Consider the following 26,826-nt stretch of genomic DNA (forward strand, 5'->3'; position numbering starts at 1 on the left):
CCTTCCCTCTCATTTTACTCCACTATCACTAATTAATTTTCACCCCCGCAGATGGGGATGATGAGAAAAAATTGCATCGAGAGAAAAAATCTCCCTCAAATGAGAATTGTAATTCTCAGTCCAAGCCATGTAAGTGTTGTGCGTTAATTTAATCAGATTATTCCACGCGGGAAATCCTCTCGGGGGAGTTGGGTGAATCTCCCTAAGGTATAAATCACTTTTCTCCACTTTAAATGTGCTGAAATTTGCATAATAGAGTAACTTAATGGGAATTTCGTGGAGAAGGTGCGATAAAAAATATTGGTGTTTCCTCCTGGGAATCAAGTCTGTCAGCAATCGTGAGTGACTTTAGTGGAATTTGGTCCACGATTTACGCTAAATAAGCGTTATTAGGGCAGAAAATAAAAAGAAGCTGAAGATTTAAGAAAAAAATGCAAAATGAAATGATATTAAAATAGCGTGCTATATATACGGACTTTTATATATCATATTTTTATTTACACCATATATTGCTTTTATAAATCTTTTATAATTATAATAAAAAAGTATAGTTCTATAAATGGTCAAAGTTCATATTAACAATTAAGTTCATATCATTATATTTTTTGATTGAGCAGACCTTATAAAGCTTCCAACCTCTAGTCATACAAAAAATGCAATGAAATTTAAAGTGGATAAGATATTTTGTAGTTCATGTTATAATTATTTTAACACAATGCTTGTGGACTTTTTCTGAAAAGATAATCATCATCATTTTGATTATACGAGGCCCACTTCGGCCAGTAGGTGAATTCTGTAATAGTATGACAATGTCATATGACAAATTTAAAAAGAGATGGCAAAGCGCCCCAGCTTTGCGGATTGCTCAAACTCACGAGATAGAGCTCACCGTGAATTCGTTTTGCATGATCTTTTGGTATTACTGATCTACTAGAGATCAAATTGATTCATAAATCACAAAAGCATTTGAAAATAAAAAAAAGTGTACTTAACCGACTCATTACCGATGAAGACCGATGCAGCCGGGTTCGAAATTTCAATACCTCTCCAAAAAATCCAAATTTAACCAAATCGGTTGAAAAATGAGCCTTACAAAGTGGTTGACCTTTCACCTTCAATAATTCAAAATGGCGAATTTTCCGGTCATAGATATGTTTGGGAGAAATGTTCGCTTGGACTAGCTCTAAAACATATCCAAAAATCATTGAAAAAGCTTGGGCCAATTTTGAGAAAAACCGAAAAAACATGTTTTTAGGGAATTTAACTTATAAGGGATGTAAAATTATTCAAAAATCGAAACTTAACCGGTTCATTGCCGATGGAGACCAATGCAGCAGGGTTTGAAATTTCAATACCTTTCCAAAAAATCCAAATTTAACCAAATCGGTTGAAAAATGAGCCTTACAAAGTGGTTGACCTTTCACCTTCAATAATTCAAAATGGCGAATTTTTTGGTCATAGGTATGTTTGGACGAAATGTTCGCCTGGACTAGCTCTAAAACATTTCCAAAAATCATTGCAAAAGCTTGAGCCAATTTTGAGAAAAACCCAAAAACATTTTTATATGGTTGGGAGAGGAATAGGGGAAAAACGGGAAAAACGTCTAGAGATATTGTTTTTTATTAGGGTCATCGAAGACCGGAAGTCGATATCTCTTACCGTTTGACCACTAACTCGAGAACAAATTGAAGGTCAAGTAAAAAAAAAATTCCGAAAAAATTATTCAAAATCGGTACTTAACCGATTCATTACCGATGAAGACCGATACATCCGAGTTTAGAATTTCAATACCTTTCCAAAAAATCCAAATTCAATCAAAGCGGTTGAAAAATGGGCCCTCCAAAGTAGTTGACCTTTGAACTTCAATAATTCAAAATGGCGAATTTTACGATCAGAAGTATGTTTGGGCGAAACGTTCGCCTGGACTACCTCTAAAACATATCCGGAAATCATTGAAAAAGCTTGGGTCAATTTTGAGAAAAATCGCAAAAGCATGGTTTTGAAGGGGATAGAGGGGGGAGGGAAAAAACGTCAAGAGATATTGTTTTTTTATTGGGGGTCATCGAAGACTGAAAGTCGATATCTCTTACCGTTTAAGCTCCAGAACAGTGAAAAGTTGAAAAAAAGACGATTAAATAACTGCTCTCTCTTTGAGTTCGAGCAGTAAAATGTTTATGTGGTAAACTCGGAAAAATTAATCGAAAATCATATTCATATCAGTTTATAAAAGCTTCATGGAGCTTCTAGCATTGACCATTCAATGCTCACTGGGCTTTAATATTGTTCTTTTCTCGATTTCTATATTCAATATAAGCATGTTTGTAGTTTTCCTTTGATAAAACTTCCATCAACTTCTGTAATTTTTCACTGAGATACGAGATGATAAACGTATCTACGATAAAATTTGAACAAATGATTTATCAGTGTGTCAAACCTGGGGTGACATGATAACTTATTTTCGACAGTATTCACTGTCGAATCTGAAAAACTTAACACTTTAACGACGAGACTGTTTTCGAGGATCGAAAATCAGCAATAAAAATGAAATCGATTTACAAAATCAGTTAAAGGTCTTACATCTAGCCTTAGAAAATCCAACAGAACCGCAAGTCGATATCTCTTTTAGTCTAGGAGCTATTAAGCTCCAAAGAGCGGCCGGCCAGCCGGTCGGCCGGCCGGGAACGTAACTTAGCCCCCCCATATATTCGTGATTAGGAAGTCGTCAGTTAAATCAGCATTTGTCGTAACTTCCTTTTGACAACTTTTCAGGAGACGAAATTTTCAGTTCAATATTATTTTTCTTAAAAATGAGCCCCGAATGCGATACTTTTGAGTCAAAATAATGAAAGTGGCACTAATAAACTGTAAGTTAACTCGAGAAAATCTTTATAAAATGATTTAAAAGCTGAGATATTGAGATATATATTCGATGAAACACAATAAGATTTTATCGTAACTTCCATCATTTATAAAGCCGTAACTTCCAATGTATGGAGATCTTGGAAGTTACGACAATTTTCAAAAACACATTATATCAATTTTAATAACTCTAGTGACAATGAGTGCCTTTATTTCACTAAATTAGTCAATTAAACTCTTATCCTTGTCCCTAAAAGCTTTTATTTCATAAGTTTTATTGAATAAATTTTGTGCGCCACGTCGCTTGTTTTGTTTTGAATTAATGGCAGATGGGTAGGGATTTTTTCTCACTTTTTTCTCGCAAATATTGAATTAAAATGATTTCATGTTACACTATTCACACTGTCTTTCGATATTTGGAAGAGTTTGTAAACGTTTTGTTGAGAAATATTGCAATTTTGCTACAAATTACAAGTCACGCAAGTGAGCAAAAGAAGTTACGGCAAATGCTGATTATTGAAAATTTTGTATGGAAATTTGTCGTAACTTCCCCAAAAATGGAAGTTACGACAAATTCTGATAAATTTTTCTTAATTAAGAGCACTTACGATAATTTTTGTTTAAAATAATTTTTATTGAGCTTATAAAAGTTTCTTTTTCACAAGTACGTTTAATAAACAAAATTGCGCTGATTCTAAATATGTATATATCTCAAAATCGCAAAAATGAAGTTACGATAAATGCTGATTTAACTGACGAAGTGCTGAAACACATTTTGGCAAAGTTTGGGGCCGATCGGACGACATGAAATTTTGTTAGGATTATAGTAGGTGAGATTATTAAGAATCTCACCTAATAAACTTTTCAAAAATGTACAACACATGCTTCGAAGTTAAATAGTTTTTATATGAGAATCGTTTTTCTTTGTTTAAATTTTATCGTGGATAAGCTTTAATGGAGAGGAGCAGTGAACTCATCATTTACGCATATTTCCAAAATCCTAGAATTAATTATGCAGACCTTGGAAAACCCACGAATACTTCATGATACACCGTCCGGAGGGTGATTCTTCGATTCTTCGATATTAAACTCACTGTTTAGAAACCAGGATGTGAAAAAAACCGGAGTATTTGTGATCCAGTTTTGGAGAAAAGGTGACCAAGTACTACACGGATAATTCTTGGACATCTGATTCGGCTAAAAATATGAAGTATTCTCCCAGCTTTCTGGACAAAATCAAACGCAAGAATAGAATGAAGACCAATAATGCCCAATCAAACCTTTTTCACACGGACGCACTAAGTAAACACAAGTTCAAAAGTTGAACGATAAGATGGTTAGTAATTTCGAAGGGTGCATCTTGATGGATGAAAAAACATACGTAAAAGAAAACTTCAAACAGTTACCTGGACTGGAATTAAACACCCTTAATATTCGTCAAATAGAAAGATATTGGGTTATTATCAAAAAAGACCTTAAGAAGAATGCCAAATATGTCCAGAGCATCCAGGATTTCAAGAAAATTGGAATAAAATGGTCAAGGACTGCGCATGGTTATCTTGTAAAAATCTTAATGGGAGGAATCAAGAAGAAACTGAGAAATTTTGCTGATCAAAAACTTTAATACAAAATATCAGTGTATATCTGTAATCAACAATAAGGTAAACTCTTAAAATTTAGAACTATTAGAAACCTTCTTTACACAGATAATATGCCGTTCGTATAATATAGAATAGCGCTAATTTAGGCATTACAAAGTTGTTTTCATAGAGTTTAACATTCACATTTTTAACAACTTTCATTGGAACGAATACCGGAATTGCTTGAAGAGGTAGAAAATGGTCTTGGCTTTGCACTAAGATGCTTTTAAATTGATAGAAAATTAGGAGGGACACACTTTCATCTCCATTATGTGGCATCTCGTGGAAAAATGAGATACACAAAGCCATTTGAGCTTATTGTCGTAAATGTAAATGAGATGGTGACGGTTGGTGCAAAACCTGGTGGATGGATACAATTTTGTGTATAATATACACTCAGGAGAAATGGCTGTTATATTAAAATGGAAGAACGATGTATGGAGCCAGAGTGAGTTCATATTTAAATTTTATACTTTATAATTCATAAAAGAATACGAGAAATGGAAGGTGAATTAAGTTGCAGTTTCACATGAAGAGTGTTTGGGGTTATGGGGGTGGCGATGACACCGTGAAGTATACCTTTGGATTTTTTGGCTCAACAGTAGTCAAAGTGAGAGAAATAATGTTGGAAATGGAGACATGAAAACACTCTTGCAGCTGCAATTTCACAAATGAAAATTCAACTATTAATTCAAAAAGATTCAGAACTCACTCAAAATTACTTTTTGGAAGTTAATTTGTGATCTCTTCCACCCTTGGATGCTCGTATGCTTTTTTTTTATAATCTATTCAATAAATCTCGTTAGGTAAATGTACAAATAAAACTTTTTTCTGTGGATTTGTTTATCCCCTCATTCTCTATTCCTGGGATGCTCTATCATCATCTTCATCTTCTGCAGCATCGTCCAAAAATGTTGTATTTATATAAAATATAGTGCAGCTGTAGTAAAAAAAAAAAGCTCTTGGGATTTCGAATGTAATCTGTTTTTCATAACATCTACAACATCAAATGTAATCCCTTCATCTGTGCACATTTGTAGGAAAAATACCAAATTCGCATTGCCGTACATTTCCCAGACTCTCTTTCTGTCTTCTTATATATATTTTTTTAACAGGAGAAAAGTAATTTTTTTTTCATCTTCCCACAACGGAAATATTGCAAGAATTTCACCAATTCATCCGCAATGCTGTCTGCTGGAATTATATTCAGAATATGGCAAAAATAAAAGAAGAATATTGTATTAAACATCCCGCTTGCATCTCTTATCTTTTATTCATATAGAAAATAAACATAGAAAATGACGGTGTGATAATGCATTTTTATTGCCAATGCAAAATGATACGTGCAATTGAATAATGCCAAGAGATATTGTTCTAATTGCAAATAACCCTATTTTGCTTCCTTGCAGAACATAAATGATGCAGACACACAGACTCTTTCGGCTAAATTTACAATTTGAAATTTTCAATTTACTCTCCATTGATTTGAATCACAACGCGACAACCAGCCACTATATATTATTCGTCGTCATATCTTTTCATTTTGAAATTAATTAGAGTCCATTAAATGCACCAATTGTGTGTGAGAATAGAATTAGGCACTATGAGGAAGAAATTGGCGAGATTTTGTTATTACTATGGGGTGGATAAATGTATAATATTCTGGTTTATTGTCTTTAAAAGTGCAATTAAAGTCCATTTAAATGAGAACATTTTTGTTCTAAATATTCTTTTCTTTGAACTACTTTTGAAAACTTGTGAAGTTCATTAATTTTGACTTGCCGTTATTTTTCAACCGAAACATATTTTGAGAAAAATGTAACAGATCAGTAGTAGATTTTATCTCAGGAACAAAGGAGATTTTCCAATACCCCTCGACACATACCACGCGGTATTCAGACTGGAGGTTTAGCCCAGTTTCCGAAGGTCTCAGAATCCTAAATGGCAACCAATCAAGCCTTTTTAGAATCTGTTAAGTAATTTGTTTTTAATAATCCAATCCTATAATAATAAGATACTAAATTATAACAGTTAAGCCATATGGCAAAGCCTTAGGTCTGAAGCCTGTATTACAATCAGCCCATATGGTTCTTAAATCGCGTATAAACGAAAGTATTTCGAAAAACTAATGAACTTAATTATTTCTAAGATAATTTCTTTTTGTAGAGTATTATTATTTTTGAAATTGTGCCTTGGATAATTTAGTTTTTTAAGCTCATTCATTCATTCATTCATTCATTCATTCATTGGGCCCATGACATTCAAATTAGCAGACCATGTTTGTCGATCCTCCGCCACTTCAGGAAGATGTTCGGGTTCGATCCCAAGCCCAAGGCGTTGCAAGGCAAGATTCTGAATTTGATTCAGCCACCTTGTCCTAGGTCTGCCTCGAGGTCAACTCCTTCTCATAATAGCTTGCATAGATTTACTTCATAATTAATTTTGAAGATTTATAAAGATATGATGAAGTTTTTGGACTAATTGAGAACTTAAGAGTAGAACAGCACATATAACTTGAAATTGAAATTTAACGTAACGTGTTGGACAGACCAGGGGCTTAAAGTCAAGAGACAGCTTAACGTGATTATAATCAAAATAACGATTAGATTGCATTTGCATCAGTTTCCCACTAAGCCGTCTCTCAGCTTAAGCCGTAAATCTGTTTGGGGCATAATTGTGTGTTTTCTTTAGTTATTTCGGTGTTCGTTATAGGAAGGCATTCATCTATAAACCAAAAACACTTATTTTTCTCCCGGAATGGGTCTTCCTCAGTGGCGCGAAAATAAAACTCAAGAATAATACTCAAATAATATAATATTTCCTAAATAATTTGTATGGTACTCTAAATGATTCTAAACGGAGACGAAAAATCTTGCCGTGGCCACCTGACCTCTTGAACTCCTGACTTCAATCCAATTGAAAATATTTGGGGGATTCTTGATTGCCATACACTGAGAAAAAATGGGGGTGCGATTAACATTTTTTCTTCATAACTTTAACACTTTTTAGATGTAAAAATATATCAATATTTTTTAATGTTAATTTTACACCTTTTAAGGGTAAAATTAGCATGAAAAAGAGTAACTTTAAACCCTAATACACCTAAAAAGCATAATATTTACACTGATTTCGGATCAATAATGCAGGGTAAAATTAACATTTCCGGAATATTATTTTAACTTTTTCAAATTTCTCTCAGTTTATTTACGCAGATATTCGCCAATACACTTACGTTTTGGAGTTAAAAAATGCAATTTTGTATGCCTAGAACAAGTCTGAAGATAAGTTCATCGAAAATTTAATCGATAATATGCCTAATCGCATTCTTGAAATACTTCAGAAAAACGCTGGACTCACTAATTTTAAAGATTTGCATAAAAATTATCTCGCCTAATAATATTACAAAAGAATTTATTGACATTATCGTACACTGAGAAAAAAATGGGATTGCGATTAACCTTTTTTCCTAATAACTTTAACACTTTTTAGGTGTAAAAATATATCAACATTTTTTAATGTTAATTTTACTCCATTTTAAGGGTAAAATTAACATGAAAAAGGGTAACTTTAACCCCTAATACACCTAAAAAGGGTAATATTTATACCGATTTTGGATCAATACTGCAGGGTAAAGTTAACATTTCCAGAATGTTATTTTAACTTTTTAGGATTTCTCTCATCAGTGTAGTTATACGCTCAAAAACTTGTAAAATTGATATTTTTTAATTAAAATTTAAGAAAGATGTTGCGTTGTCAAAAAATTATTATAAATAGGTTCATACCAAAGTATTTTATGGAAAAAAATTAAATAAAACGAAAACAGAAAAAAATGAGTTCTGAAAAGTGACATTATGGTAATGGTACGCACTAGCATGAAAGTTACAAGTTGAAACATTTCGAAAAGCATAAGATGCCTTACTACTCTGTATTTTAAATAATACAAATTAAATGTTCTTAATACTTCCTTTTACGGAGTGTTGTTTGCATTCTTATTAAGTAGTTTATCGTCTTTGTTTTTTTAAGATATTTTTTATTACATTTAAATGTAGATAAAAACATAAACATAATTTTGTATGCAATATTGGGTATAAAGTTTCGCGAAATTTCTAGCCCTCCAGAAACTCTCTCAAATAACAGCATCTCGTTAACACTAATAAACAATGAACAGCGTTTCATTCATAGAGCATACATTTTTGCTTTTTTTTTAGTATTATTTAATCTCTAGAAAAAGAAATAATATGAAATTTTAGGAAACAAAATAAATGTCCCAAACTACAAACTGTCCAAAAATTTGGCTAATTGACAGGCTGTTCCTGATTTTAGAAACACTGTAAACATGGTATTTTTTACTAGTTCAGTTTCTGAAGTGATACAAATTGTGCCACCACGATCCTAAAATTTTAGTTTTCTTTAGTTTTATTCTTTATGCTTCAAATAGATTCATGATAATTCCTCGAAAATGTTTAGCACATAAAATTTAGCAGTAAAGGTTTAATAATAAGGAAATTGATGCAAATAACTTCGAATAATCTCTGATTCAAAATTCTTAGTTTGTTTATCTTAGTATAGGCTGATAATATATAGAGAGTTTATATTTTTGTTTAAAACCCTTTAAAGATGAGTGAGACACTGGCAAGGACACCGGTGTCCTAAAAACAAAAATCATTTCAAAGTTTTCCTGACTTTTTAGAGGAAAGCATAACTTTAGAGGGCAATTTATATATTTATTTTTTTTTTTTGAGGCAATGGTGTTCCAATTTTCCTTGAAAGATTAACTTTAGATGTTGGTCCACAACGCTAATTACTGTACGCATCTACGACTTAGGGGAACCTGGGGCACCACCAAACACGGGGTAGCACCAAACACTAATTTTTATTTCTAAACTACTTAGGCTATCTAGACCATTTCTTCAATGGACAATCATCCCTATAGTGCCTATAAATTCCTATAGGCCTTGTCCTCAGAAGTCGAATGTCTGATTAAAAAAACGCAGTGTTTGGTGGTACCCCGTGTTTAGTGGTGCCCCACTTTCCCCTAAGCCGAGTGTCAGATTAATATAATTATAATCAAAATAATGAACAAACTACATTCCAATCAGTTTCCTATCAAGCCGTTTCTCAGTTTGAGCCATAAGTCTGTTTAAGGCATAACGCACGAATGGCTACAATAACTCAAACAGGGAATTCGATGAAAATCTGTATCGGTTAAGAATGCTTGCAAGAGTACTAGTTCAAAATATTTAGATTAATTTTCTTAGTGAGGTGTTAAACAAATAAATTATTTTGGTGTTTCATAAAAGTTATAAGTAAACATCTCTTTATTGACAGTTCAATTCATAAGAAAAAACAATAAAAATTAGGATTAGAATACGAAATCTCACAAAATAATCTGTGCCTTATTAATTCCTTTTTGGTGTTTTCCGACCAATAATTTAAGTATTATCAGATCTGGTAAGTGACGGGGCATGGGGCCAGCTCAGAAAAAATCTGTTTTCCCAAACCGGATTTTTGTGTTTGGGAAAAACATATTTTTTCTTAGTTATCATATCTCCCAACGTTTACTGGATCTGATAATGCTTCTAAATCCATTTATTTCAAATTATTCAATTGAAAGTTTTGCTAAAACAAATAGCATTCTTATCGAAACATTTGTGGTATTCGGTGCATTTTTTGTAATAACGACGTCAACGTAAACTGTAAGAAGTATCTATTTTCTAAATCTAGGAGCTGCAATTACGATTAATGTCCATGACATATTCACATAAATTCATTTCATTGATTAATTAAAAGCCCCCTAGTGAGTGTGAAACAATTAAATAGTGTATGCAAAAAGCGTGAAACGGCGCATCAGATGCACAAGGAAAGATTTCTTTGACTGTGGAATAGTGCAAGTGAGACAATGCCTCAATGGTATGTAAGATAGCTGTTTGTCGCGTAGATTTGTACGATTTTATTTATAAAACAACTCGCACTACTGAAGAATTCTGCATTTCGTCTGCTATTGTGAACCGGCAGATTTCTCATTGGTGCTACAATTTAACATACAATAAATAGCACTTTTATTTATAATGATTAAAAATACCATCAGGAGAGATACACAATTGCTTCGGGGACAATATTTTGTCTAATGCAACGTGTTGTGTTTAAGAAATCACTCTTTATCTGTTTTCCGCTGAAGTAAAGTCAGGTGTTGTACGAAGGGATGGTTAAGAAAAGGAAAAGCTAATTTAATGAACTCCAATACTTTTCTTAACCCTTTAACGACGAGACAGTTTTCGCGGACCGAAAATCAGCAATAAAAATGAAACCAATGGACAAAATCAGTTAAAGGTCTTACATCTTGCCTTAGAAAATCCAACAGAGTCTGATTCGGTCTATTTTTAACATCTATGAGCGATAAGAACAAAAATAGCCCAAAAATTTAAATAATTTTTCTGAAGATACAAATAACTGATAATTTTCACTTTAATGAAAAATATTATTTTTGAGTATTGTAGTTTCCTTTTCCAAAACCGTTTTGCATAAAAAAATTGGAAGTATAAAAAATAATTAAAATTAATTTTTATTATGACAATTTAAAAATTCGTCATTTTTAAGCTTAAAAAATTAGTATTTAGCAAATAGCTGGAGAGTTGCAAAAAATATCCTAGATTCCTTCAACCTTCTACTTTGCAATTACGTACAAACATAAGAAAAAAATAAATTTAGGTAGTCAGGAAAAATTATTTTCTTTTTGGGATACCGGTATTCCAATCGTCCTTAAAGGGTTAAACTGTACACATTCAAGTGGCAGGAGGTGAAATGTTCAATCATTCAAGTACATTAAATTCATCATCACTTTCTATGTAAAGTTACAAAGTACAAAAAAGTAAATGTGATGAGGAAAGAATCATATCTAACTTACTAACTTACTTAGAGTAACGGAATAGATATACTTTACACTTTACTCATTTAATTTTTCTAAAATTAATCTTAATATGTTAAACAAAGAGACATGGAATTTATTGTAATTTTGGACACCTTGCTTATAATTTTGGACAGTTAATCCGCCTCAATAGGATGCCTATTTTCGTCCATTTGAAGAACGTAATATACCAAGTCTTCTTCCTGATTATGATAAGGAACCATAGGACCTTGACAGACCTGAAGATTAGCCGAGAGACGGCTTAGCGTAATTATATACGAAATAATGGTTAGACATCATTTCCATTATGTTCCATTAATTCGTCTCTTAGCTTAAGTCGTAATTGTGTCTGGGGCATTAGAATGCCCCAAGGACACTGGAAATATTCCAAATATTTCATTAGAAAAGGTTGACTTTGGCCCCCATTTTGCTTTTTTTTTCTTATCAAGTGAGCCTAATACACAAAACTACGTACATTTCAAATAGTAATTTATCTCAAAATCGCAAAAATGAACGTACAACGAATGCTGAAGAATTTGTAACTTCTTTATTATTTGTACAAAAAGAACTTTTTAGAGTTTGCTTTTTGTTAGCTAATATAGGTAGTCTCTCTTGGAACCGAATAACAATCCTCTATATTCAAAAATGCACGCATTTTAAATGTTTTCTAAACCTTTTGCAGTTTAAAAAAAATCTTACCATAAGTAGTTGTTCGTATGCCATAACTCTACTATTTGGTTAGCGATTACATTATAAACTTATTAGAGAAATGAGAAGTTCTAATTTTCAAATACTTGTTCCTCTCATTTCCAATTTCAGTACCAAAACTTTCAAAGTTGATACTGCAAATTTAAGATGAAGATTTGCGGAACAAAACAAGTTTAATAGGAAGTAGAGCATACAATATAATTTTCTAATCGCCCTCTTGAAAATCACGATAAGTGCACAAATTTAAATCAAAATACTTGGAAAGTTTTCAAACAATATTTCAACACTTCACAAAATATACCCATATTCCCCTTTGAATATCTCCTTGAATTTCAATTATATTGCATACAAGTAAATTCTACGAAGGTAGAAATCTTCTGAATACCCCAAAACATTTATTTTCACCTCTTTCTCTCTCTAAAGAGTCATGTGCGAAATATTTTCAAGTATTTATTGAAAAGTTTAGTTTTGACAAGTCACCCAATAAATTCCCTATTATGAACCAAAACACATACATTCTTGAGAAAAGGCATCCTCTACAACGGGAAGTGGATGCTGAGTCAAAAGGTGAACCTGAAACTCGGTGGGATCCTTCAAACACACAAAATGAATAAAGTTCCTCAATGAAAGTTCTTCTTATTTGTTTAACTTTCTTGAAGATTTCCGGTGTGTTTTGATTGAAATTAAATCCACCCACTCTCCATTCCATTCCCCTTTCTTATTCCATCTTGTGCCTTTTGCTTTAGCATCTCTCTCAACACTTCTTATACCCAATATACAATATTTATTTAGTCTATTACCATCACCTACCGAACGCCTTGCCATTCGAACCAGGAGGTATAATGAAATTCCACCTTGTGAATTCTTTCATGTGCAAATCTTTCTAAAAGCAAAAGACTCCCAAGGAAATGATACACAGCAGTTTCTTGAATAAGAGGAGAAGTTACATTCACGTTTCAACGTATTCCGTACCACTTTTTAATCTTCCATCCCAACCTCCTGCCCAGGATTTCTTCTACGTGATTGTTCATTTTGAACTCTTTCAACGGTGCTTTTTTGACTTCAAATGCTAAATGAGAAAGCACGAAATTGAGGAAGTTGAGTGTTTTGGCAAATTTATTGGAAAAGGACATTTTCGTTCAAAGAACCCATTTCTTGAACATAAAGTCTTCCTGGAAATGGATTTACAATAGCTTGAACATCAAGTTTCTAATGAAGACTTTGTGACTGGCTTATTGTTATTGACGGTAAGAAAATACGGAAAATACAATGGTGAAATCCAATTAAGAAGTATTAGCGATCAACGAGTGTTCTAATCAATACATCAAAGTAATTAATTTTCTGACTAAATAAAAGTTAAAATAAGATTTACTCAACCAAACCTATCATTTTATTTTTAAACTTTTACTTATTTTTTTTAATAACGAATAAATACTTTATTTGGATACGGTTTATTAAAGAACAGGAATACCTTGTAGTTAAAGGACATTGGGACGCATATGATTCAAATTTCCCTGCGATATAAGAAAGAAAAGATAAAAAACGAAAAGGTTAGGGATAGCCGTTATCTCGATTTACAGGATATTATCCCATAGGTTACTCACTTAATTAAAAGTAATTTTTGTACTTTATGAGCCCAGTTTTACTGCATGAACTTGGGGGGAGGTAGGGTACCTTTGAAGTTGATTTTTTTCCAGTTTTTAAAACGAAATGAGGTTTATTATAATGTAGTTTACCTTAAAAATTGGTTTGCCGAACTAAATCATATCGGGAAAAAGTCCAATTCCTTGTAAAAGTAGGAAAAAAAATCCCTATTTCAAAGATACCCCATTTCAAAGGTGCCCCACTTCCCCTTAACCCTTTAACGACGAGACACTTTTTACGGACGGAAAATTAACAATAAAAATTAAACTGAGAAACATAATCAATGATAAGTCTTACAACCTTGGAAAGTCCAACAGAGTCTGATTCGTTGTATTTTGTGCTTCTATGAATGATAGGGACAAAAATTAACCCAAAAATTTAAGTAATTTTTCTGACAATACAAATGAATAATATTTTTCGCTTTAATGAAAAATATTACGTATGAGTATTGTAGTTTTTATTGCTAAAAGGGTTTTGCTTAAAAAAATTGTAAGTATAAAAAATAAATAAAATCAATTATGAATTTGAGAATTTAAAAATTCACCATTTTTGAGCTTAAATATTTTCTACATATCAAATAGCTAGACACTTGTAAAAAATATTCTAGATTCCTTTAACCTTCTACTTTACAATTATGTACAGACACAAGAAAACGCATAGTGCCAGTGGGGCGCATTTCGAAATCCCCCCGTATAGAAGACGCCTAAAGGGTTAATATAAAGAGTAAAATATCCGTTGATTTTGTTGAAAAAGAGTCAAAACCCGTTGATTTTGACCGTTTGAACTCTGTAAATTACAGGGGAACACTGTTTCAAAGTACCATCAGGCAGGCTTCCGGCCTGGGAGATCTATGTCGGATCAGCTTCTCAATGTACTGAAGTACTTGGAAAATTCTGGGAACACAACACTTTGGTTCATCAGCTTTTCATCGACTTCAAGCTGGTCTACGACACGATCAACAGAGGAGCCCCGTGCGTGAGCAGCCATGCAGAAGTTTGGCATTCCATCTAAGCTAATCAATTCGATGAGAAAGGTCATTAATAACTCGATATACCAGATCAAGGCAGAGGGGGAGAGGTCGAGGATTTTCAGGGTAGACTCAAGCCTAATGTAAGGGAAGGGATGCTCTGTATGTGTCTCCCACATTGTACAGCCTTGCGTTGGTGCCGTTACAGTTTCCGGGTATAATCCTAGAACATGCATTCCATATATCACCAGTCCTTCCAAATGTTTGCCTACATGGCATGGCGTGATGTGTATTGATAGGGGACTCTCCGGTGGTAGCCAATGGATTTGAAGTCACTTCACAAAGAAAAACACTTCTTCAATCTTTCCCAGAGCTTTCGGACCTGGGTGTGGACCTTCTTCTGTGGTCGACTAAATTATGTTTTTTTTTTTGTACTTTATGAGGACCGTTATTTTGTGTGGGATTGGACAATATAATCACTTTTAGTTTATCAATTGGGAAGGTTTTTTTAGGAAATTGTTTTTACCGATTTTCAACTTTTGAGCAATCTTTCGTTAGGTACTGATGTGATTTGGCGATTTTGAAAGCGTATAGTTGCTTCTCAAAGGGCTTAATTTAGGTAGAATTTCGGGAATATTAACTTTCCGTTAAATAGGCTATAGAAAGTATACTTCCCAAACTGTTTGAGCTAGTTTGTATCCATAGGAAAGGTCTTGGAATCCATGACAAATTTGGACAGATTGCAATCCGTTCAAAAGCACTTATAAATCGTCCAATAATGTTTATCCGGAAATAATTTACTTTTTTTGTCACATTTTGAATGATCCATGCAATGCTTTACATCCGTTATGTACTTATAAACAAGAAAATTTTTCGAAATACTTAAACTCATGTCGGGAAACTACGCTTTTCTTCATGAGTTGTAATTATTGAAGATTTTTCTTAATAAATCGAAAAAATTTTCGTGTACATAATCAACATTACGATTTACTTTCTCATATAAACCGGTTCGAATTAAATAGAGCCCAACAAAATAACATAAATAGAAAAGTAGAATTCAAAGATTGCTCTATCACTCAAAAATTTTAGAAATTTTTCATAGCCATTGAATTATATGTGAACTGCACTTAATTTGATTACTTACACGGGTATATGAATTAGATTATAAATTAATTATAATAGCTTTAGTTTCAGTTATAAGCAATTCAACAGGTTATGAATATTTAATTAGTTTTATCAGTAATAGAAATTAATATTTCATGAACAATTTGCTGAAATCTAAATTATAAATTCGTTCTAAATATGTTAGCGTATAATTAATAATTTTATCATTTAAATTTATAGCAAATGCAAATGCATTTTTTTTTGTTACACTTTTATGTGGATCACGGTGAGAAATTTTACTGAAGAGTAGATGTTACGTTTTCGTATAATGTTCTCACCCCAAAACTGACAGAGTGTTAGGAAAAGCATCTAGAACGATGAGGAAGACAACCCTCCATTGCCAAGGATGGCACATTTAGTGAAAAAGTCACGAACCATCTGTATTACAATTTTCGTCCAAAGCTCCCACCCAATTTTCTGCCAACAATGCTGTGAATGCGGAACAAAGGGAGGGCGATTTATTGCAAAATAATTCCCAATTTATAGCTGAATAAAAGTTTCCTGCGGGATGGCAACACACTTGTCCACTCTTCAGCAGATTCCCTGCTGAAATAAAAAAAAATACAGTGGCGGATGGGTGTGAAATTTGTCGTGCTTCTTGACTGTCGTGCGGATGTTGAATGTGACATATACTCACGACAATTGATGGGGCAACAATGAAGAACCAGACAAGCTTTTCAGATGATATTTACTCAATGTGATGGTTATTGATTTGGGACAGGACTCCCAAACTTGTGGTTCATTCACGGATGAAGTGATATTCAAATTTACTCAACCCAATTTTCATATTTGATTGTTAGCTAGCACTGTCATTGTGCGTGATTATCATTCATCCCGTCATCGTCCTAGCACCATTCTCACTCATTCGCAACTCCTCTACAAATCCCATTGTCACTGTGACTCAACTGGCTGAAAGGACTTTCAGTGCGGATGCTGAATGGCAGCACCAATTGAGACACCACAGCTCACACTCATCATCATCCCATTCACCAAAGCATAAGATACTTGCAACAACATCAAATTGTATACCTTTTGCACTGAGCACTCATACAATATTATGTTCAAATTTTATAGCACAAACTCTGTCTGGTGAGTAGTATATATAAATGCACTGAACTGTGCTATAATACCTTAGTTTGCTTTATGATGAAATGCTCATTATGGTTGAGTTTATGAGCCTTTCTTGCTAATTTCAAAACAAAACAACTTCTTCACTAAGGAATTTTCGTATAAAATTAAGTGAATTTTTGGTATGCTATAATTTTTTTTCTAAGAAATCTCCGCTTTTATAGCGGAAGACCCTAGCTCTTATAATGAACCATGATTCGTTTTCTTATTTACGTACAAGGGACTTCACTGAAAATTTAAATAAAACGAGTAGATATTTAACTTCAGTGGAAAATTAATGATAATTTGATATTCATGTAAAAATATTTGTGGTATAATTTTACTTTTTTATAGTAAAGCATTTTTTATAGTTAAATTTTCTGTAGTCCAAAATTCCAATCAATATTTTCAAAATAGTTATTTTAATCTGAAATTGTAATACGTCCTTCTATGAAAATTTCTCATTTTAATTTATTTTTTTCGTACTCCAATAGTGTCAACGAATCCAATGGCCTTAAACACAAGTAGATTTTGATTCTCCAATAGTGTCTTGGATAAAAGGTAAATGAAACTCTATTTGCACAAAAAGTCATTGATGTTCGAAAAGTTTCAAATTCAATTTCGAATTCTCACACTAAATTTTCGAACAAGGTGGGAGAAATTTATCTAATATCACACTAAAAAGCTGGCAAAAGAGTTACTCAGTGATCATGGAGTGATTAAATAATAAGACAGAAACAATAAACGTTTTTGCTTTGTGGTTTTCGTCACAAAAATTGGACGACCGTCACATTTTGACACTTGAGCACTTCGAAATTCGAACAGGATGTAACTTCCGCCACCTAACGAAAGTATTAAGAAGTAATTAAGTCTCTTTTTTGGATCTTCAAATAGATTTTCGAATTTTTCAAGCTCTACTTCTGTACGGAAAGAATAGGTTCAACAGGCCTGGAGGGGAATTCTGTAACGCTCTGGCAATGCCATATGACAAATTGGATTCGAATCTTTGAAGAGCTTTTTCGAAAATGCGATTCTTTAGCAGTGACATTGCCGTTTCAGCTCACGTGGCATTGTCAGTAAATCACATATTTGAGATTTCTGGCAATTCAAATGACAATGAATTTTGTTAAACAAATCAACGAAGACGTACTGTATTTTCATAAAATCGTCAAGTAAAGGGATTTCATTAAAAAATCAATGAATTGCATTTTCGAACTCATATGATATGACAAAAGAAGCTCGAATGGCATTGTTAAGTTTCGAACTCACGCGTGACAATGCCACGAAAATTACAGAATTCCCCTACTGGAAATATATAGTTGACTCTATCGAGGTCTCACTGTACTTTGTTTTAAACTAAACAGTCTAAAAACCACACTCTTTACAAATATAGCATGGGTTTTACAATATAATTTAATCTAAATTAAATTTATTTATCTAATATTATTAACCCTAATATTATATCTAGCTTTAACGCATGGTGTAACTAAAATCCTCTGTTGTTCTTGAATAAAGTGTACCTCAAAGAAACATCTCGTAGTTAGTACAACAGGTTAAAACAATTCAGCCAGCTAGTGAAAGCACAAAGACCAAAGAAATTAATGTTGAGGGACACAAGAAATAACAAACGTTCCCTTCACTTTTGTTTCCCTCTTGCTATTTTATTACAATGGCCACACACATTTGCAAAGTGCTGCCAATGAGAATTTGCGAAACATTAGCACTATATACCATTGAATACCCTCATACTAATTCACATTACCATTAATGGTACTTTGCGTGTTTTTCGAGTGTTCAATTGAATTGGACATCCTAACCAGTGGGTGCTTTTTCATTGGACATCCTCTTCCGGATCCTTTTTTCCTTGGTCCTTCTCGTGTGAAGCACAAATTCCATGAGTTAATTTTCCCACATACTGGTGAATTTGGGAAAGAATGAGATGACTTTGAAATAGTTGTTTCCTACCAAGACTATAGCTTCAAGAAAAAGTTAAACAAGGCATCGTGGTAAATGCGGTTTGTTGAAATACAGGACTGAGAATAAAGAAAAGCTACTGATAATCCTGTTTGAATTTATAAGATCTGGGATTCTTTTCTTAGTCAGAAAGATAACTTTTGATAAAGTAAACGTCAAAGCGGGATCTCAATGGGTCAAGTGCTAGAGCACTAGCTCTATGATGCATTGTCCCGGGTTCGAATCCCCTTTAGATCACCAGGAATTTTACTGGCGTTAAAGGTGATCGAATTGCATCCACTGAGCTTAACTTGCCTTGATTCCACGGGCATGAGACTGACAACCTCATCCCGTACAGGAAAAAATAATAATGCATGTCTAGAAACCCCCTTGCGGGAAGGCCTTGTTCCTTCATGGAATGTTGTGCCAGCATTATTATTATTATTATTAAACGTCAAAGTTCCAAAATTAATTTACAGATTTTGAAGTTAAAACAGGTTTTGGAAAGATCTGAAGTAAACCTATAACATATAAAAACATATGAAAAATATATGCACTTTCCGAGAAGAAATGGAATAAAGAAAACAACCCGTAATAATGAATGTATTGAAAATCATAAAAAAAATGAATCATTACTTATATATAGCTAAGGTGGTACCCTTACCGCCGATTTTTGAGCATTACTTATTTTCTCGTTTCCCAAATCAAAAGTTCTATTATATAAAATCGTTAAATATTAAACCTTTTATATATAAAAGTTCTGTAAAATTGATTCTCTGAGTGGATTATACATAAAATAACGCAATGAAGCTACAAAACGTAATTGGCAAAAAGTGTCGAATCATTTTGAAAAGTTTTTTTCAATCCTATAATCCGATAAATTATTTCGATTCCTGGTGGCATGGTGCCATTCTTTTATTTGTCAGATAGCGATACATAACCGGTTAACAATACGACTATTAATGTGTGAGGTCCCACTTTTTATTATTTATAGATTTTTTTACCTTACCATTTGTTAAAAATTTAATTTAACCGATTGATGATCTTGTGGTGTTTATTTTTAGGTAAAATACATATGGTAAGTCAATTTGTCAATTTGATAAATTTGGTAAGTAAAAAATTTAATTTTGGTTACAAACCAAATCATTTTTCGTAATTTGAAAATGGTTCGTTACGTTCGTTATAGCACTAGTACACCTTTAATCAAGACAATTTCATCAAATCGAAATTCACATCCTTTTCCTTTTCAAAATCTTTTCATAAGTCTATTCCACTCTTTTGCAATCTTCTACCTTTAGCACAATGCGCCAAATTCAATTTAGTGCAATCTAATTTTGAATGAGGAAAAGCGAGATAGAGATGTACAAAACGTTTAAGAGGGAAATACATGTGAATTTTAATTTCACGAAATTTGCTTGATCTAAAAGGAGGTACTTAATTCTTTGTAAGGATTTTCAACATAGAACTTTGATCAAAATAGGCTTTAAAGCCTAAGACCTTGAATAGAAGGATTTTTAAGATTGAGAAACAAAAAAAATATAACCGATTAGCACAGACACAGACTTCTTCGGTATTTTCGCTTTTTTCGGTCGTCGGTTGTAATATATGTGGGAAATAATTTATGTTCGTGAAAATGTAGTAGCCCATTTGGTGACAAATTTAGTCCTGTGCAATTAATCAAAGAATGAAGACGCATTTTATTCAATTGTGAATTACATATCCCTGAAATATAGTTATTTGTGAAATTTAAAGAAGTATTACCTCAATATTCAACGTTGTTTCGAATCCTACATATATAATTCAAGGAGTAATTCTCTGAACGATGCACGGGCGCAATTGACTTTAGAAGGATGTCTCCGGTAATTGCCAGTGAAAATATTAATCACCCTAAGATGAAAACACTTTTTTAGTTTTGCCCAGAGCTTTCGATCCTAATGGGGATATTCTTCAGTGTTCAACTAAATTGTGTTTCCAGAGTCTTTCTTAGGGATCGTGTGGTTCATGGGGTTCCAGATCATCACCAACAGGATGTCAGTGTGGGGCGGCTTTCCTTCTGGAGACCATTTCTCAACCATTTTTGAACTTTTTGGTGGTTTTCTCTGACAAAAACTAACTTTTGTGGCGGTTGGTCTTTGTCTCTAACTTAGAAAATTAGTTAGCCACAAAAGTAAGTTTTCGTCAGAGAAAACCACCAAAAAGTACAAAAATAGTTGAGAAATGATCTCCAGCCAGAAGGAAAGCCGCCCCACACTGACATCCTGTTGGTGATGATCTGGAACCCCATGAACCACACGATCCCTAAGAAAGACTCTGGAAACACAATTTAGTTGAACACTGAAGAAGACCCCCATTAGGATCGAAAGCTCTGGGCAAAACTAAAAAAGTGTTTTCATCTTAGGGTGACTAACATTTTCACTGGCAATCACCGGAGACATCACTCTAAATTCCAGGAGTAGTTCGAAGTCCTTTATTAGGGTGATAAATTGTACTATTTTTTTTAAAGGTAACCATACCATACTAAATTTGGTGTATGCACGAAGTTATAACTACGATGCCCTAACTGAAAAAATGGTTTCGTCAAGATAATTATATTCGTACTTTGGTGTTATTCACGAGTGATAGTAAAACACCGAACTATCGTCACGAATCGATCAATCTTCTGCAGTAATGAAGGAGCTTGGAGGAGGGGTGGTGAGCAAAGCCGAACTCAGCCATACGGCTGAATTATCGGTTTTCAAAGCTGTTGTAAATTATTTGGAAAATGTAGATAATAGTTGAATTCTTTATTCAATTAAATTTTCACTGCCTTCACAGTTGCATAATTTTCACAGACTACCAATTGTTTCAACGCCTACTGCGTTTTTCTCCAAATTCAAATTTCTTTTTAACGGATTACAAAATTATAATTCAATCAAATATTTCACACTCCCCCTCGGTGCGGTCCGCACCCACATCAAGAGGCACTATCTTTGTCACTGGGCGGCAGTACTTCCCTTTGGTCGTCTGTACTACCACAGTTCGAATTTTCCCATCTTTCCCAGGCCGTACTTCGATAACTATTGCAAGTGGCCATTGGCTCCTAGGCCCATTCTCATCAGTAACCAATACTACGTCCCCAACTTGAAGCTGTCGTCCTTGGTCGTGCCACTTCGAGCGTTTCGCCAATTGAGGGAGATATTCCCTCGACCATCGCTTCCAAAACATGTCTGCAAGCCTCTGGGATTTGCGCCAAGCCTTACGCAAAATCATGTCACGGTCCGTGAACTCTCCAGGTTGTGTGTTGTCCAATGCTCCCCCATGGAGCAAATGATTAGGGGTTAATGCTGTTCGATCATCTGGGTCTACCGAGACGTGAGTCAGAGGGCGATTGTTGAGCATCCCCTCAATCTCGGTGAATAGCGTCTGCAGTACCTCATCTGTCGGAAATTGTTCCTTCAGGATCACATCAAGACTGTTCTTGACTGATCGAATCAAGCGTTCCCAGCTCCCCCCCATATGCGGAGCAGCTGGGGGGATAAAGTGGAACTCTATCATCTTTCGGAGCAAATCTTCCCTCACTTTGTTGTCATCTATGGATTCAACGGCTGTTCTCATCTCTACACTTGCACCTCTGAGATTCGTCCCGTTGTCACAGTAAATGTGTCGCACTGGGCCACGGCGACACAAAAATCTTCTTATAGCCATTATTGCACTATCAGTAGTGAGGGAATAGGCAATCTCAAGATGTACAGCACGGCTGGCCATACACGTGAATATAACACCCCATCTCTTCTCTCTACGTCTACCCACAGTTACGTAAAGTGGGCCGAAGTAGTCCATTCCAGTGTGAGTGAATGCATGAAGATGTTCACTCACTCTCGCTTCAGGTAGTGGAGCCATCTCTGGGATCGAAACCTGAGCCCTTCGGTTTCGACAATACTGGCAATCATTCCAGGCCTTCCTCACAGCTGCTCTCATCTGTGGAATATAGAATCTCAAACGCAAATCATTCAATACTTGCTCACGCCCACAATGCAGATGGCGCTCATGAGATTCCATAATCAACAGCCTAGTAACCTTGTGCTTCGGTGGCAAGATAATTGGAAACTTGCCTGGAAACTCACTGTTTGTGAGCCTCGAATTCATTCGTAGAACACCTTCGTCATCATAAAATGGCGAAAGGCCGTACACTCTGCTTTTCTTGTCGGTTAGACTTAACCCATGGTACTCACTTTGAGCCTCTTTGTACCACTCACTTTCCGCTTCACGAATATGCTCAACGGTCAGTGATGGCAAGACTCTTTTAACACTGTTGTGATTCAAACGATCACGCACTTTTTGTAGCCAACAATTGGCAATGTTTCTCACTTGAGCTGTTGCTCTCAGCAATCTCCACCACTTTGAAAATCTTTTCACATCAGGAAGTGGATATTTCACATCCTTTTTTGGCTTGATTATTGTCTTCACTATTTCCACTTCATCATCTTCCAATCGAGAATCACTGCACTTTTCTACAGGCCACTGACTTGAGTCTTTTTTCAGGAATGATGGGCCACGAAACCAGACAGATTCAGGTGAAAGATCACTTGTACTCGCACGAGTAGCCAAATCTGCTACATTCATCTTCGTTGGCACCCATCTCCAGGATTTCACTTCACTGTTTTCTTCGATTTCACCAAGGCGATGCGCAACAAAATCTTTGAAGCGCCTGTTGTCGTTTCTTATCCACTTTAGGACAGTCATTGAGTCTGACCAAAACACTACATTGTCTATTCTCACTTCTAAGAACTCTCGGATGGTTTTGGCCAGTCTCACACACAACACTGCTGCTTGAAGCTCCATTCGAGGAATACTCATTTGTTTCAAAGGAGCGACACGAGACCGTGCACACACCAATGAAACATCTGAGCCCTCATCAAACACTATGCGTAAATACGCCACTGCTGCAAAAGCTTTTTCACTCGCATCTCCAAACACATGAAGTTCAATCAGGTGAGCCTTTGGAAGGTTCACAGAAAAACATCGGGGCACTTTCACTTCTTCAATTTCTTTTAATTCTTTGAGGAATTTCCTCCACTGAATCACTAAATCACCACTAATTTCTGTGTCCCAGCCAAGCTTTTGCTTCCACATTTCTTGTAGGAAAATCTTTCCTTTCACTGCAAACACTGCGATGAATCCCAAAGGGTCGAAAATCGACATGATCAGTCGAAGCACTTCTCGCATTGTTGGGAGTCTCTCTCCTGAGAGAATATCAGCTGACACTTGTCGGAAATTCACTTGAAACGTAAACACGTCTTCATTTGGGAGCCAAAGCATTCCCAGAACTCTCTCGGAAACATTGCTCTCAAAATTCACCACTTTTGCACTCAGCTGATCTTGTGCTAAATTTTTTAGCACTTGCATGTCATTAGCACACCAATTCACAATATCAAACCCTCCGGATTTGAACACTTTCACTACATCACTGATTAGTTTCTGTGCTTCCATCGTTGTCTCTGATGTGCCAAGGTAATCATCACAGTACGTGTGATTAAGAATCTCCTGCACAGCTTCTGGATACTCTTCCTGGAAGTCTCTTGCATTGACTTCTTTTGCATATGATGCGAGGGCAGGAGAACAACTTGCACCAAAAGTAAGCACCGTCAATTTATACTCTTCTGGTTCTATTTTCCGTTCCATTCCTCGCCACAGAATGCGCTGGTAGTTCTGATCTTCAGCTTTCACATGGACACGATGAAACATTTCTCGAATGTCTCCCATGAATGCATATTGTCCACGTCTGAAATTCCCTAAGACCGCTGGCAATGGCTTCAGAAGATCAGGCCCTTTCACTAACACATCATTGAGGGCTACGCCATTCGATCTCGCAGCACAATCAAACACAATCCTCAACTTTTTCTTGGCGGGATGGGATATTGGAAAATGAGGAATGTACCACACTTTTTCCATGGGAATCTGTCGATCAACATCCTCCAATTTCTTCAGGTAACCTTTTTGAAGATGATCATCAATCTTTTGGCAATAAGCCTCAGCCAAATCCTTGTCACGATCCAGCTTTTTCTCAGTGTGTTGAAGCCTCTTAAAAGCGGCTTGTCGTGACTCGGGCATTTTTGGAGACTCACCCTCTTTCCACAGAAGGCCAGCTTCAAATCGTCCATCTAAAGCCCTCTTAGTATTCTCCTGCATGTATTTGAGAGCCTTTCTGTCCTCACGAGAATACGTCGTGTCCATATTGGACTTCACTCCAAAAGCCTCAGTGGAAAAAGATTCCTTGACCATTTCGTACAAATCATCTGCACGTTCAATGTCCAAAACTGTATAATTGCTCTCCATATTGTCAATGGAATTAGCGACTTTCCCCATAATGACCCATCCCAATAAAGTTCGAGCCAAATATGGGGCATCCCATGGACCGTGTATCACTTCTCGGGATGTGATTAATGCCACATTATCGAGTCCAATGAGGATTTCTGGTTCAGCTTCCACCATGTCTTCGACATGTCTCTCACTCAAAAATCTCCAATCTTGGGCTAATTTCTGAACATTCACTGTCTGCTGTGGCAAGCTCATTTCTTTCATAGTTCTCACATTGTAGAGGGTGTATTCTCGTGCATGAGAAAATGTGCCTCTAATTTTCATCTCAACACTTTTCGAGGTGTTGTCAATTTGTGGCAATCCAGATGCTCCCTGGAATCTCAGCGGTTTGTTAGGTCCAGTCAAGCCCATTCTATCTGCCAGAGTGTCCTTCACCATTGTAATAGTAGATCCCTCATCTAGGAAGGCATAAACTTTGATAGTTCCTCTGGGACCTGTAACGTACACTGGTAAGATTTTCATCAACATTCTCGGTACTGTCGCTTGCGCATTGACATGCACCACTTTTCCGGAAACATCAGCTGATGCTTTCGGACCTCCCGAATTACTGGCATGATTTCCACTGACAGTAGCTGAGCTACTTCCCTGGCCATCTACAGTCACTGAAGTAGAGGGATTTGCTTCAGTCTGCTGAACACTCTGTTCAACTTCTTTGTGGAGCATCTCATGATGTTTTTTGCCGCAATCATTGATTTTACATTTTTGCTTTTTGCGACATTCAGGGGCACTGTGATTTTTGCCCAAGCACAGGAAGCAAAGCTTCTTGCTTGTCAAAATCTTCCATCTTTGGTCCACAGATGCTTTAACAAAACTCCCACAATCTTTGGCCATGTGCTCAGTGGAATTACAAAGATTACATGGCTTCAAAACAGCCTCAGCTGTAACAAGGACTTTGGACTTTTTCTCTGGACCATTTTTGTCTTTTCCCTTGGGACATTCCCCACAGAGAATCATACGATTCACAGCAGCCTCTGCTTTTTTGTTCAACCACCCAGCAAGAGTTTTCATGGTTACATAAGAACCAATCTCAGCCTCCTCTGATTCTGACCACTGAATTTTCATGGAAAGTGGAAGCTTGTTCACAACTTCCCGCATTAATTGAGGATTATCAAGATAATTTCTCTTACCCATTACCTCCAGGGACGACACCAGATTGCTCACAGCTGAGGCAAACTTCATCACGGATTCAGGCTTTTCCTCCTTCACCGGAGGCAGCTCATTCACCTTCTCCATCATCGTCATGATGAGGAATTCCGGACGTCCAAACCTTTTCTCCAATTTGTCGAGAATCAGCTGCAGATTCCTCGAATCGTGCAGCAGGAACTGAACCGTCTCCCGGGCATCTCCCTTCAGGCATTTTTCGAGCTGTGTCAAAGCCTCTTCCTGGGTGAATTCACACGCTGTCGCTGTGCTGTTCCACCAGCTGGAGAAAATTGGCCACTCCTGGTAGCTTCCGTCGAAGGTTTTCATATCTTTCATCATAGTTTGCCTTGACATGAACATTTTCATGTCTGAGGTATACT

At 35.4% G+C, this 26,826-nt stretch overlaps 2 protein-coding genes across 3 annotated transcripts in view; both read right to left on the reverse strand.

Moving 5' to 3' along the window:
* Window positions 1-26,826, reverse strand: part of LOC129804005 (poly(rC)-binding protein 3) — a 341,188-nt gene that overhangs the window by 306,227 nt on the left and 8,135 nt on the right. The window lies entirely within an intron of this gene.
* LOC129801017 (uncharacterized) lies at window positions 21,854-26,257 on the reverse strand. The gene is made up of 2 exons (XM_055845772.1): window positions 24,864-26,257; window positions 21,854-24,548 (listed from the first exon to the last, which is right to left on the reverse strand). Exons 1-2 carry the CDS (start codon window positions 26,255-26,257, stop codon window positions 21,854-21,856), a joined length of 4,089 nt encoding a protein of 1,362 aa, XP_055701747.1.

The sequence above is a fragment of the Phlebotomus papatasi genome, chromosome 2 (assembly GCF_024763615.1).
Source record: "Phlebotomus papatasi isolate M1 chromosome 2, Ppap_2.1, whole genome shotgun sequence".
NCBI classification, from domain to species: Eukaryota; Metazoa; Arthropoda; class Insecta; order Diptera; family Psychodidae; genus Phlebotomus; species Phlebotomus papatasi.

Excerpts from the sequence above, each read along its gene's own strand:
- LOC129801017 (XM_055845772.1), bottom strand. The coding sequence starts at position 26,257 with ATGATTCTCTGTGGGGAATGTCCCAAGGGAAAAGACAAAAATGGTCCA. Across the intron at positions 24,549-24,863 it reads ATTCCCATGGAAAAAGTGTG|TTGTTCTCCTGCCCTCGCAT; the intron begins GTACATTCCTCA and ends TTTTGGTGCAAG.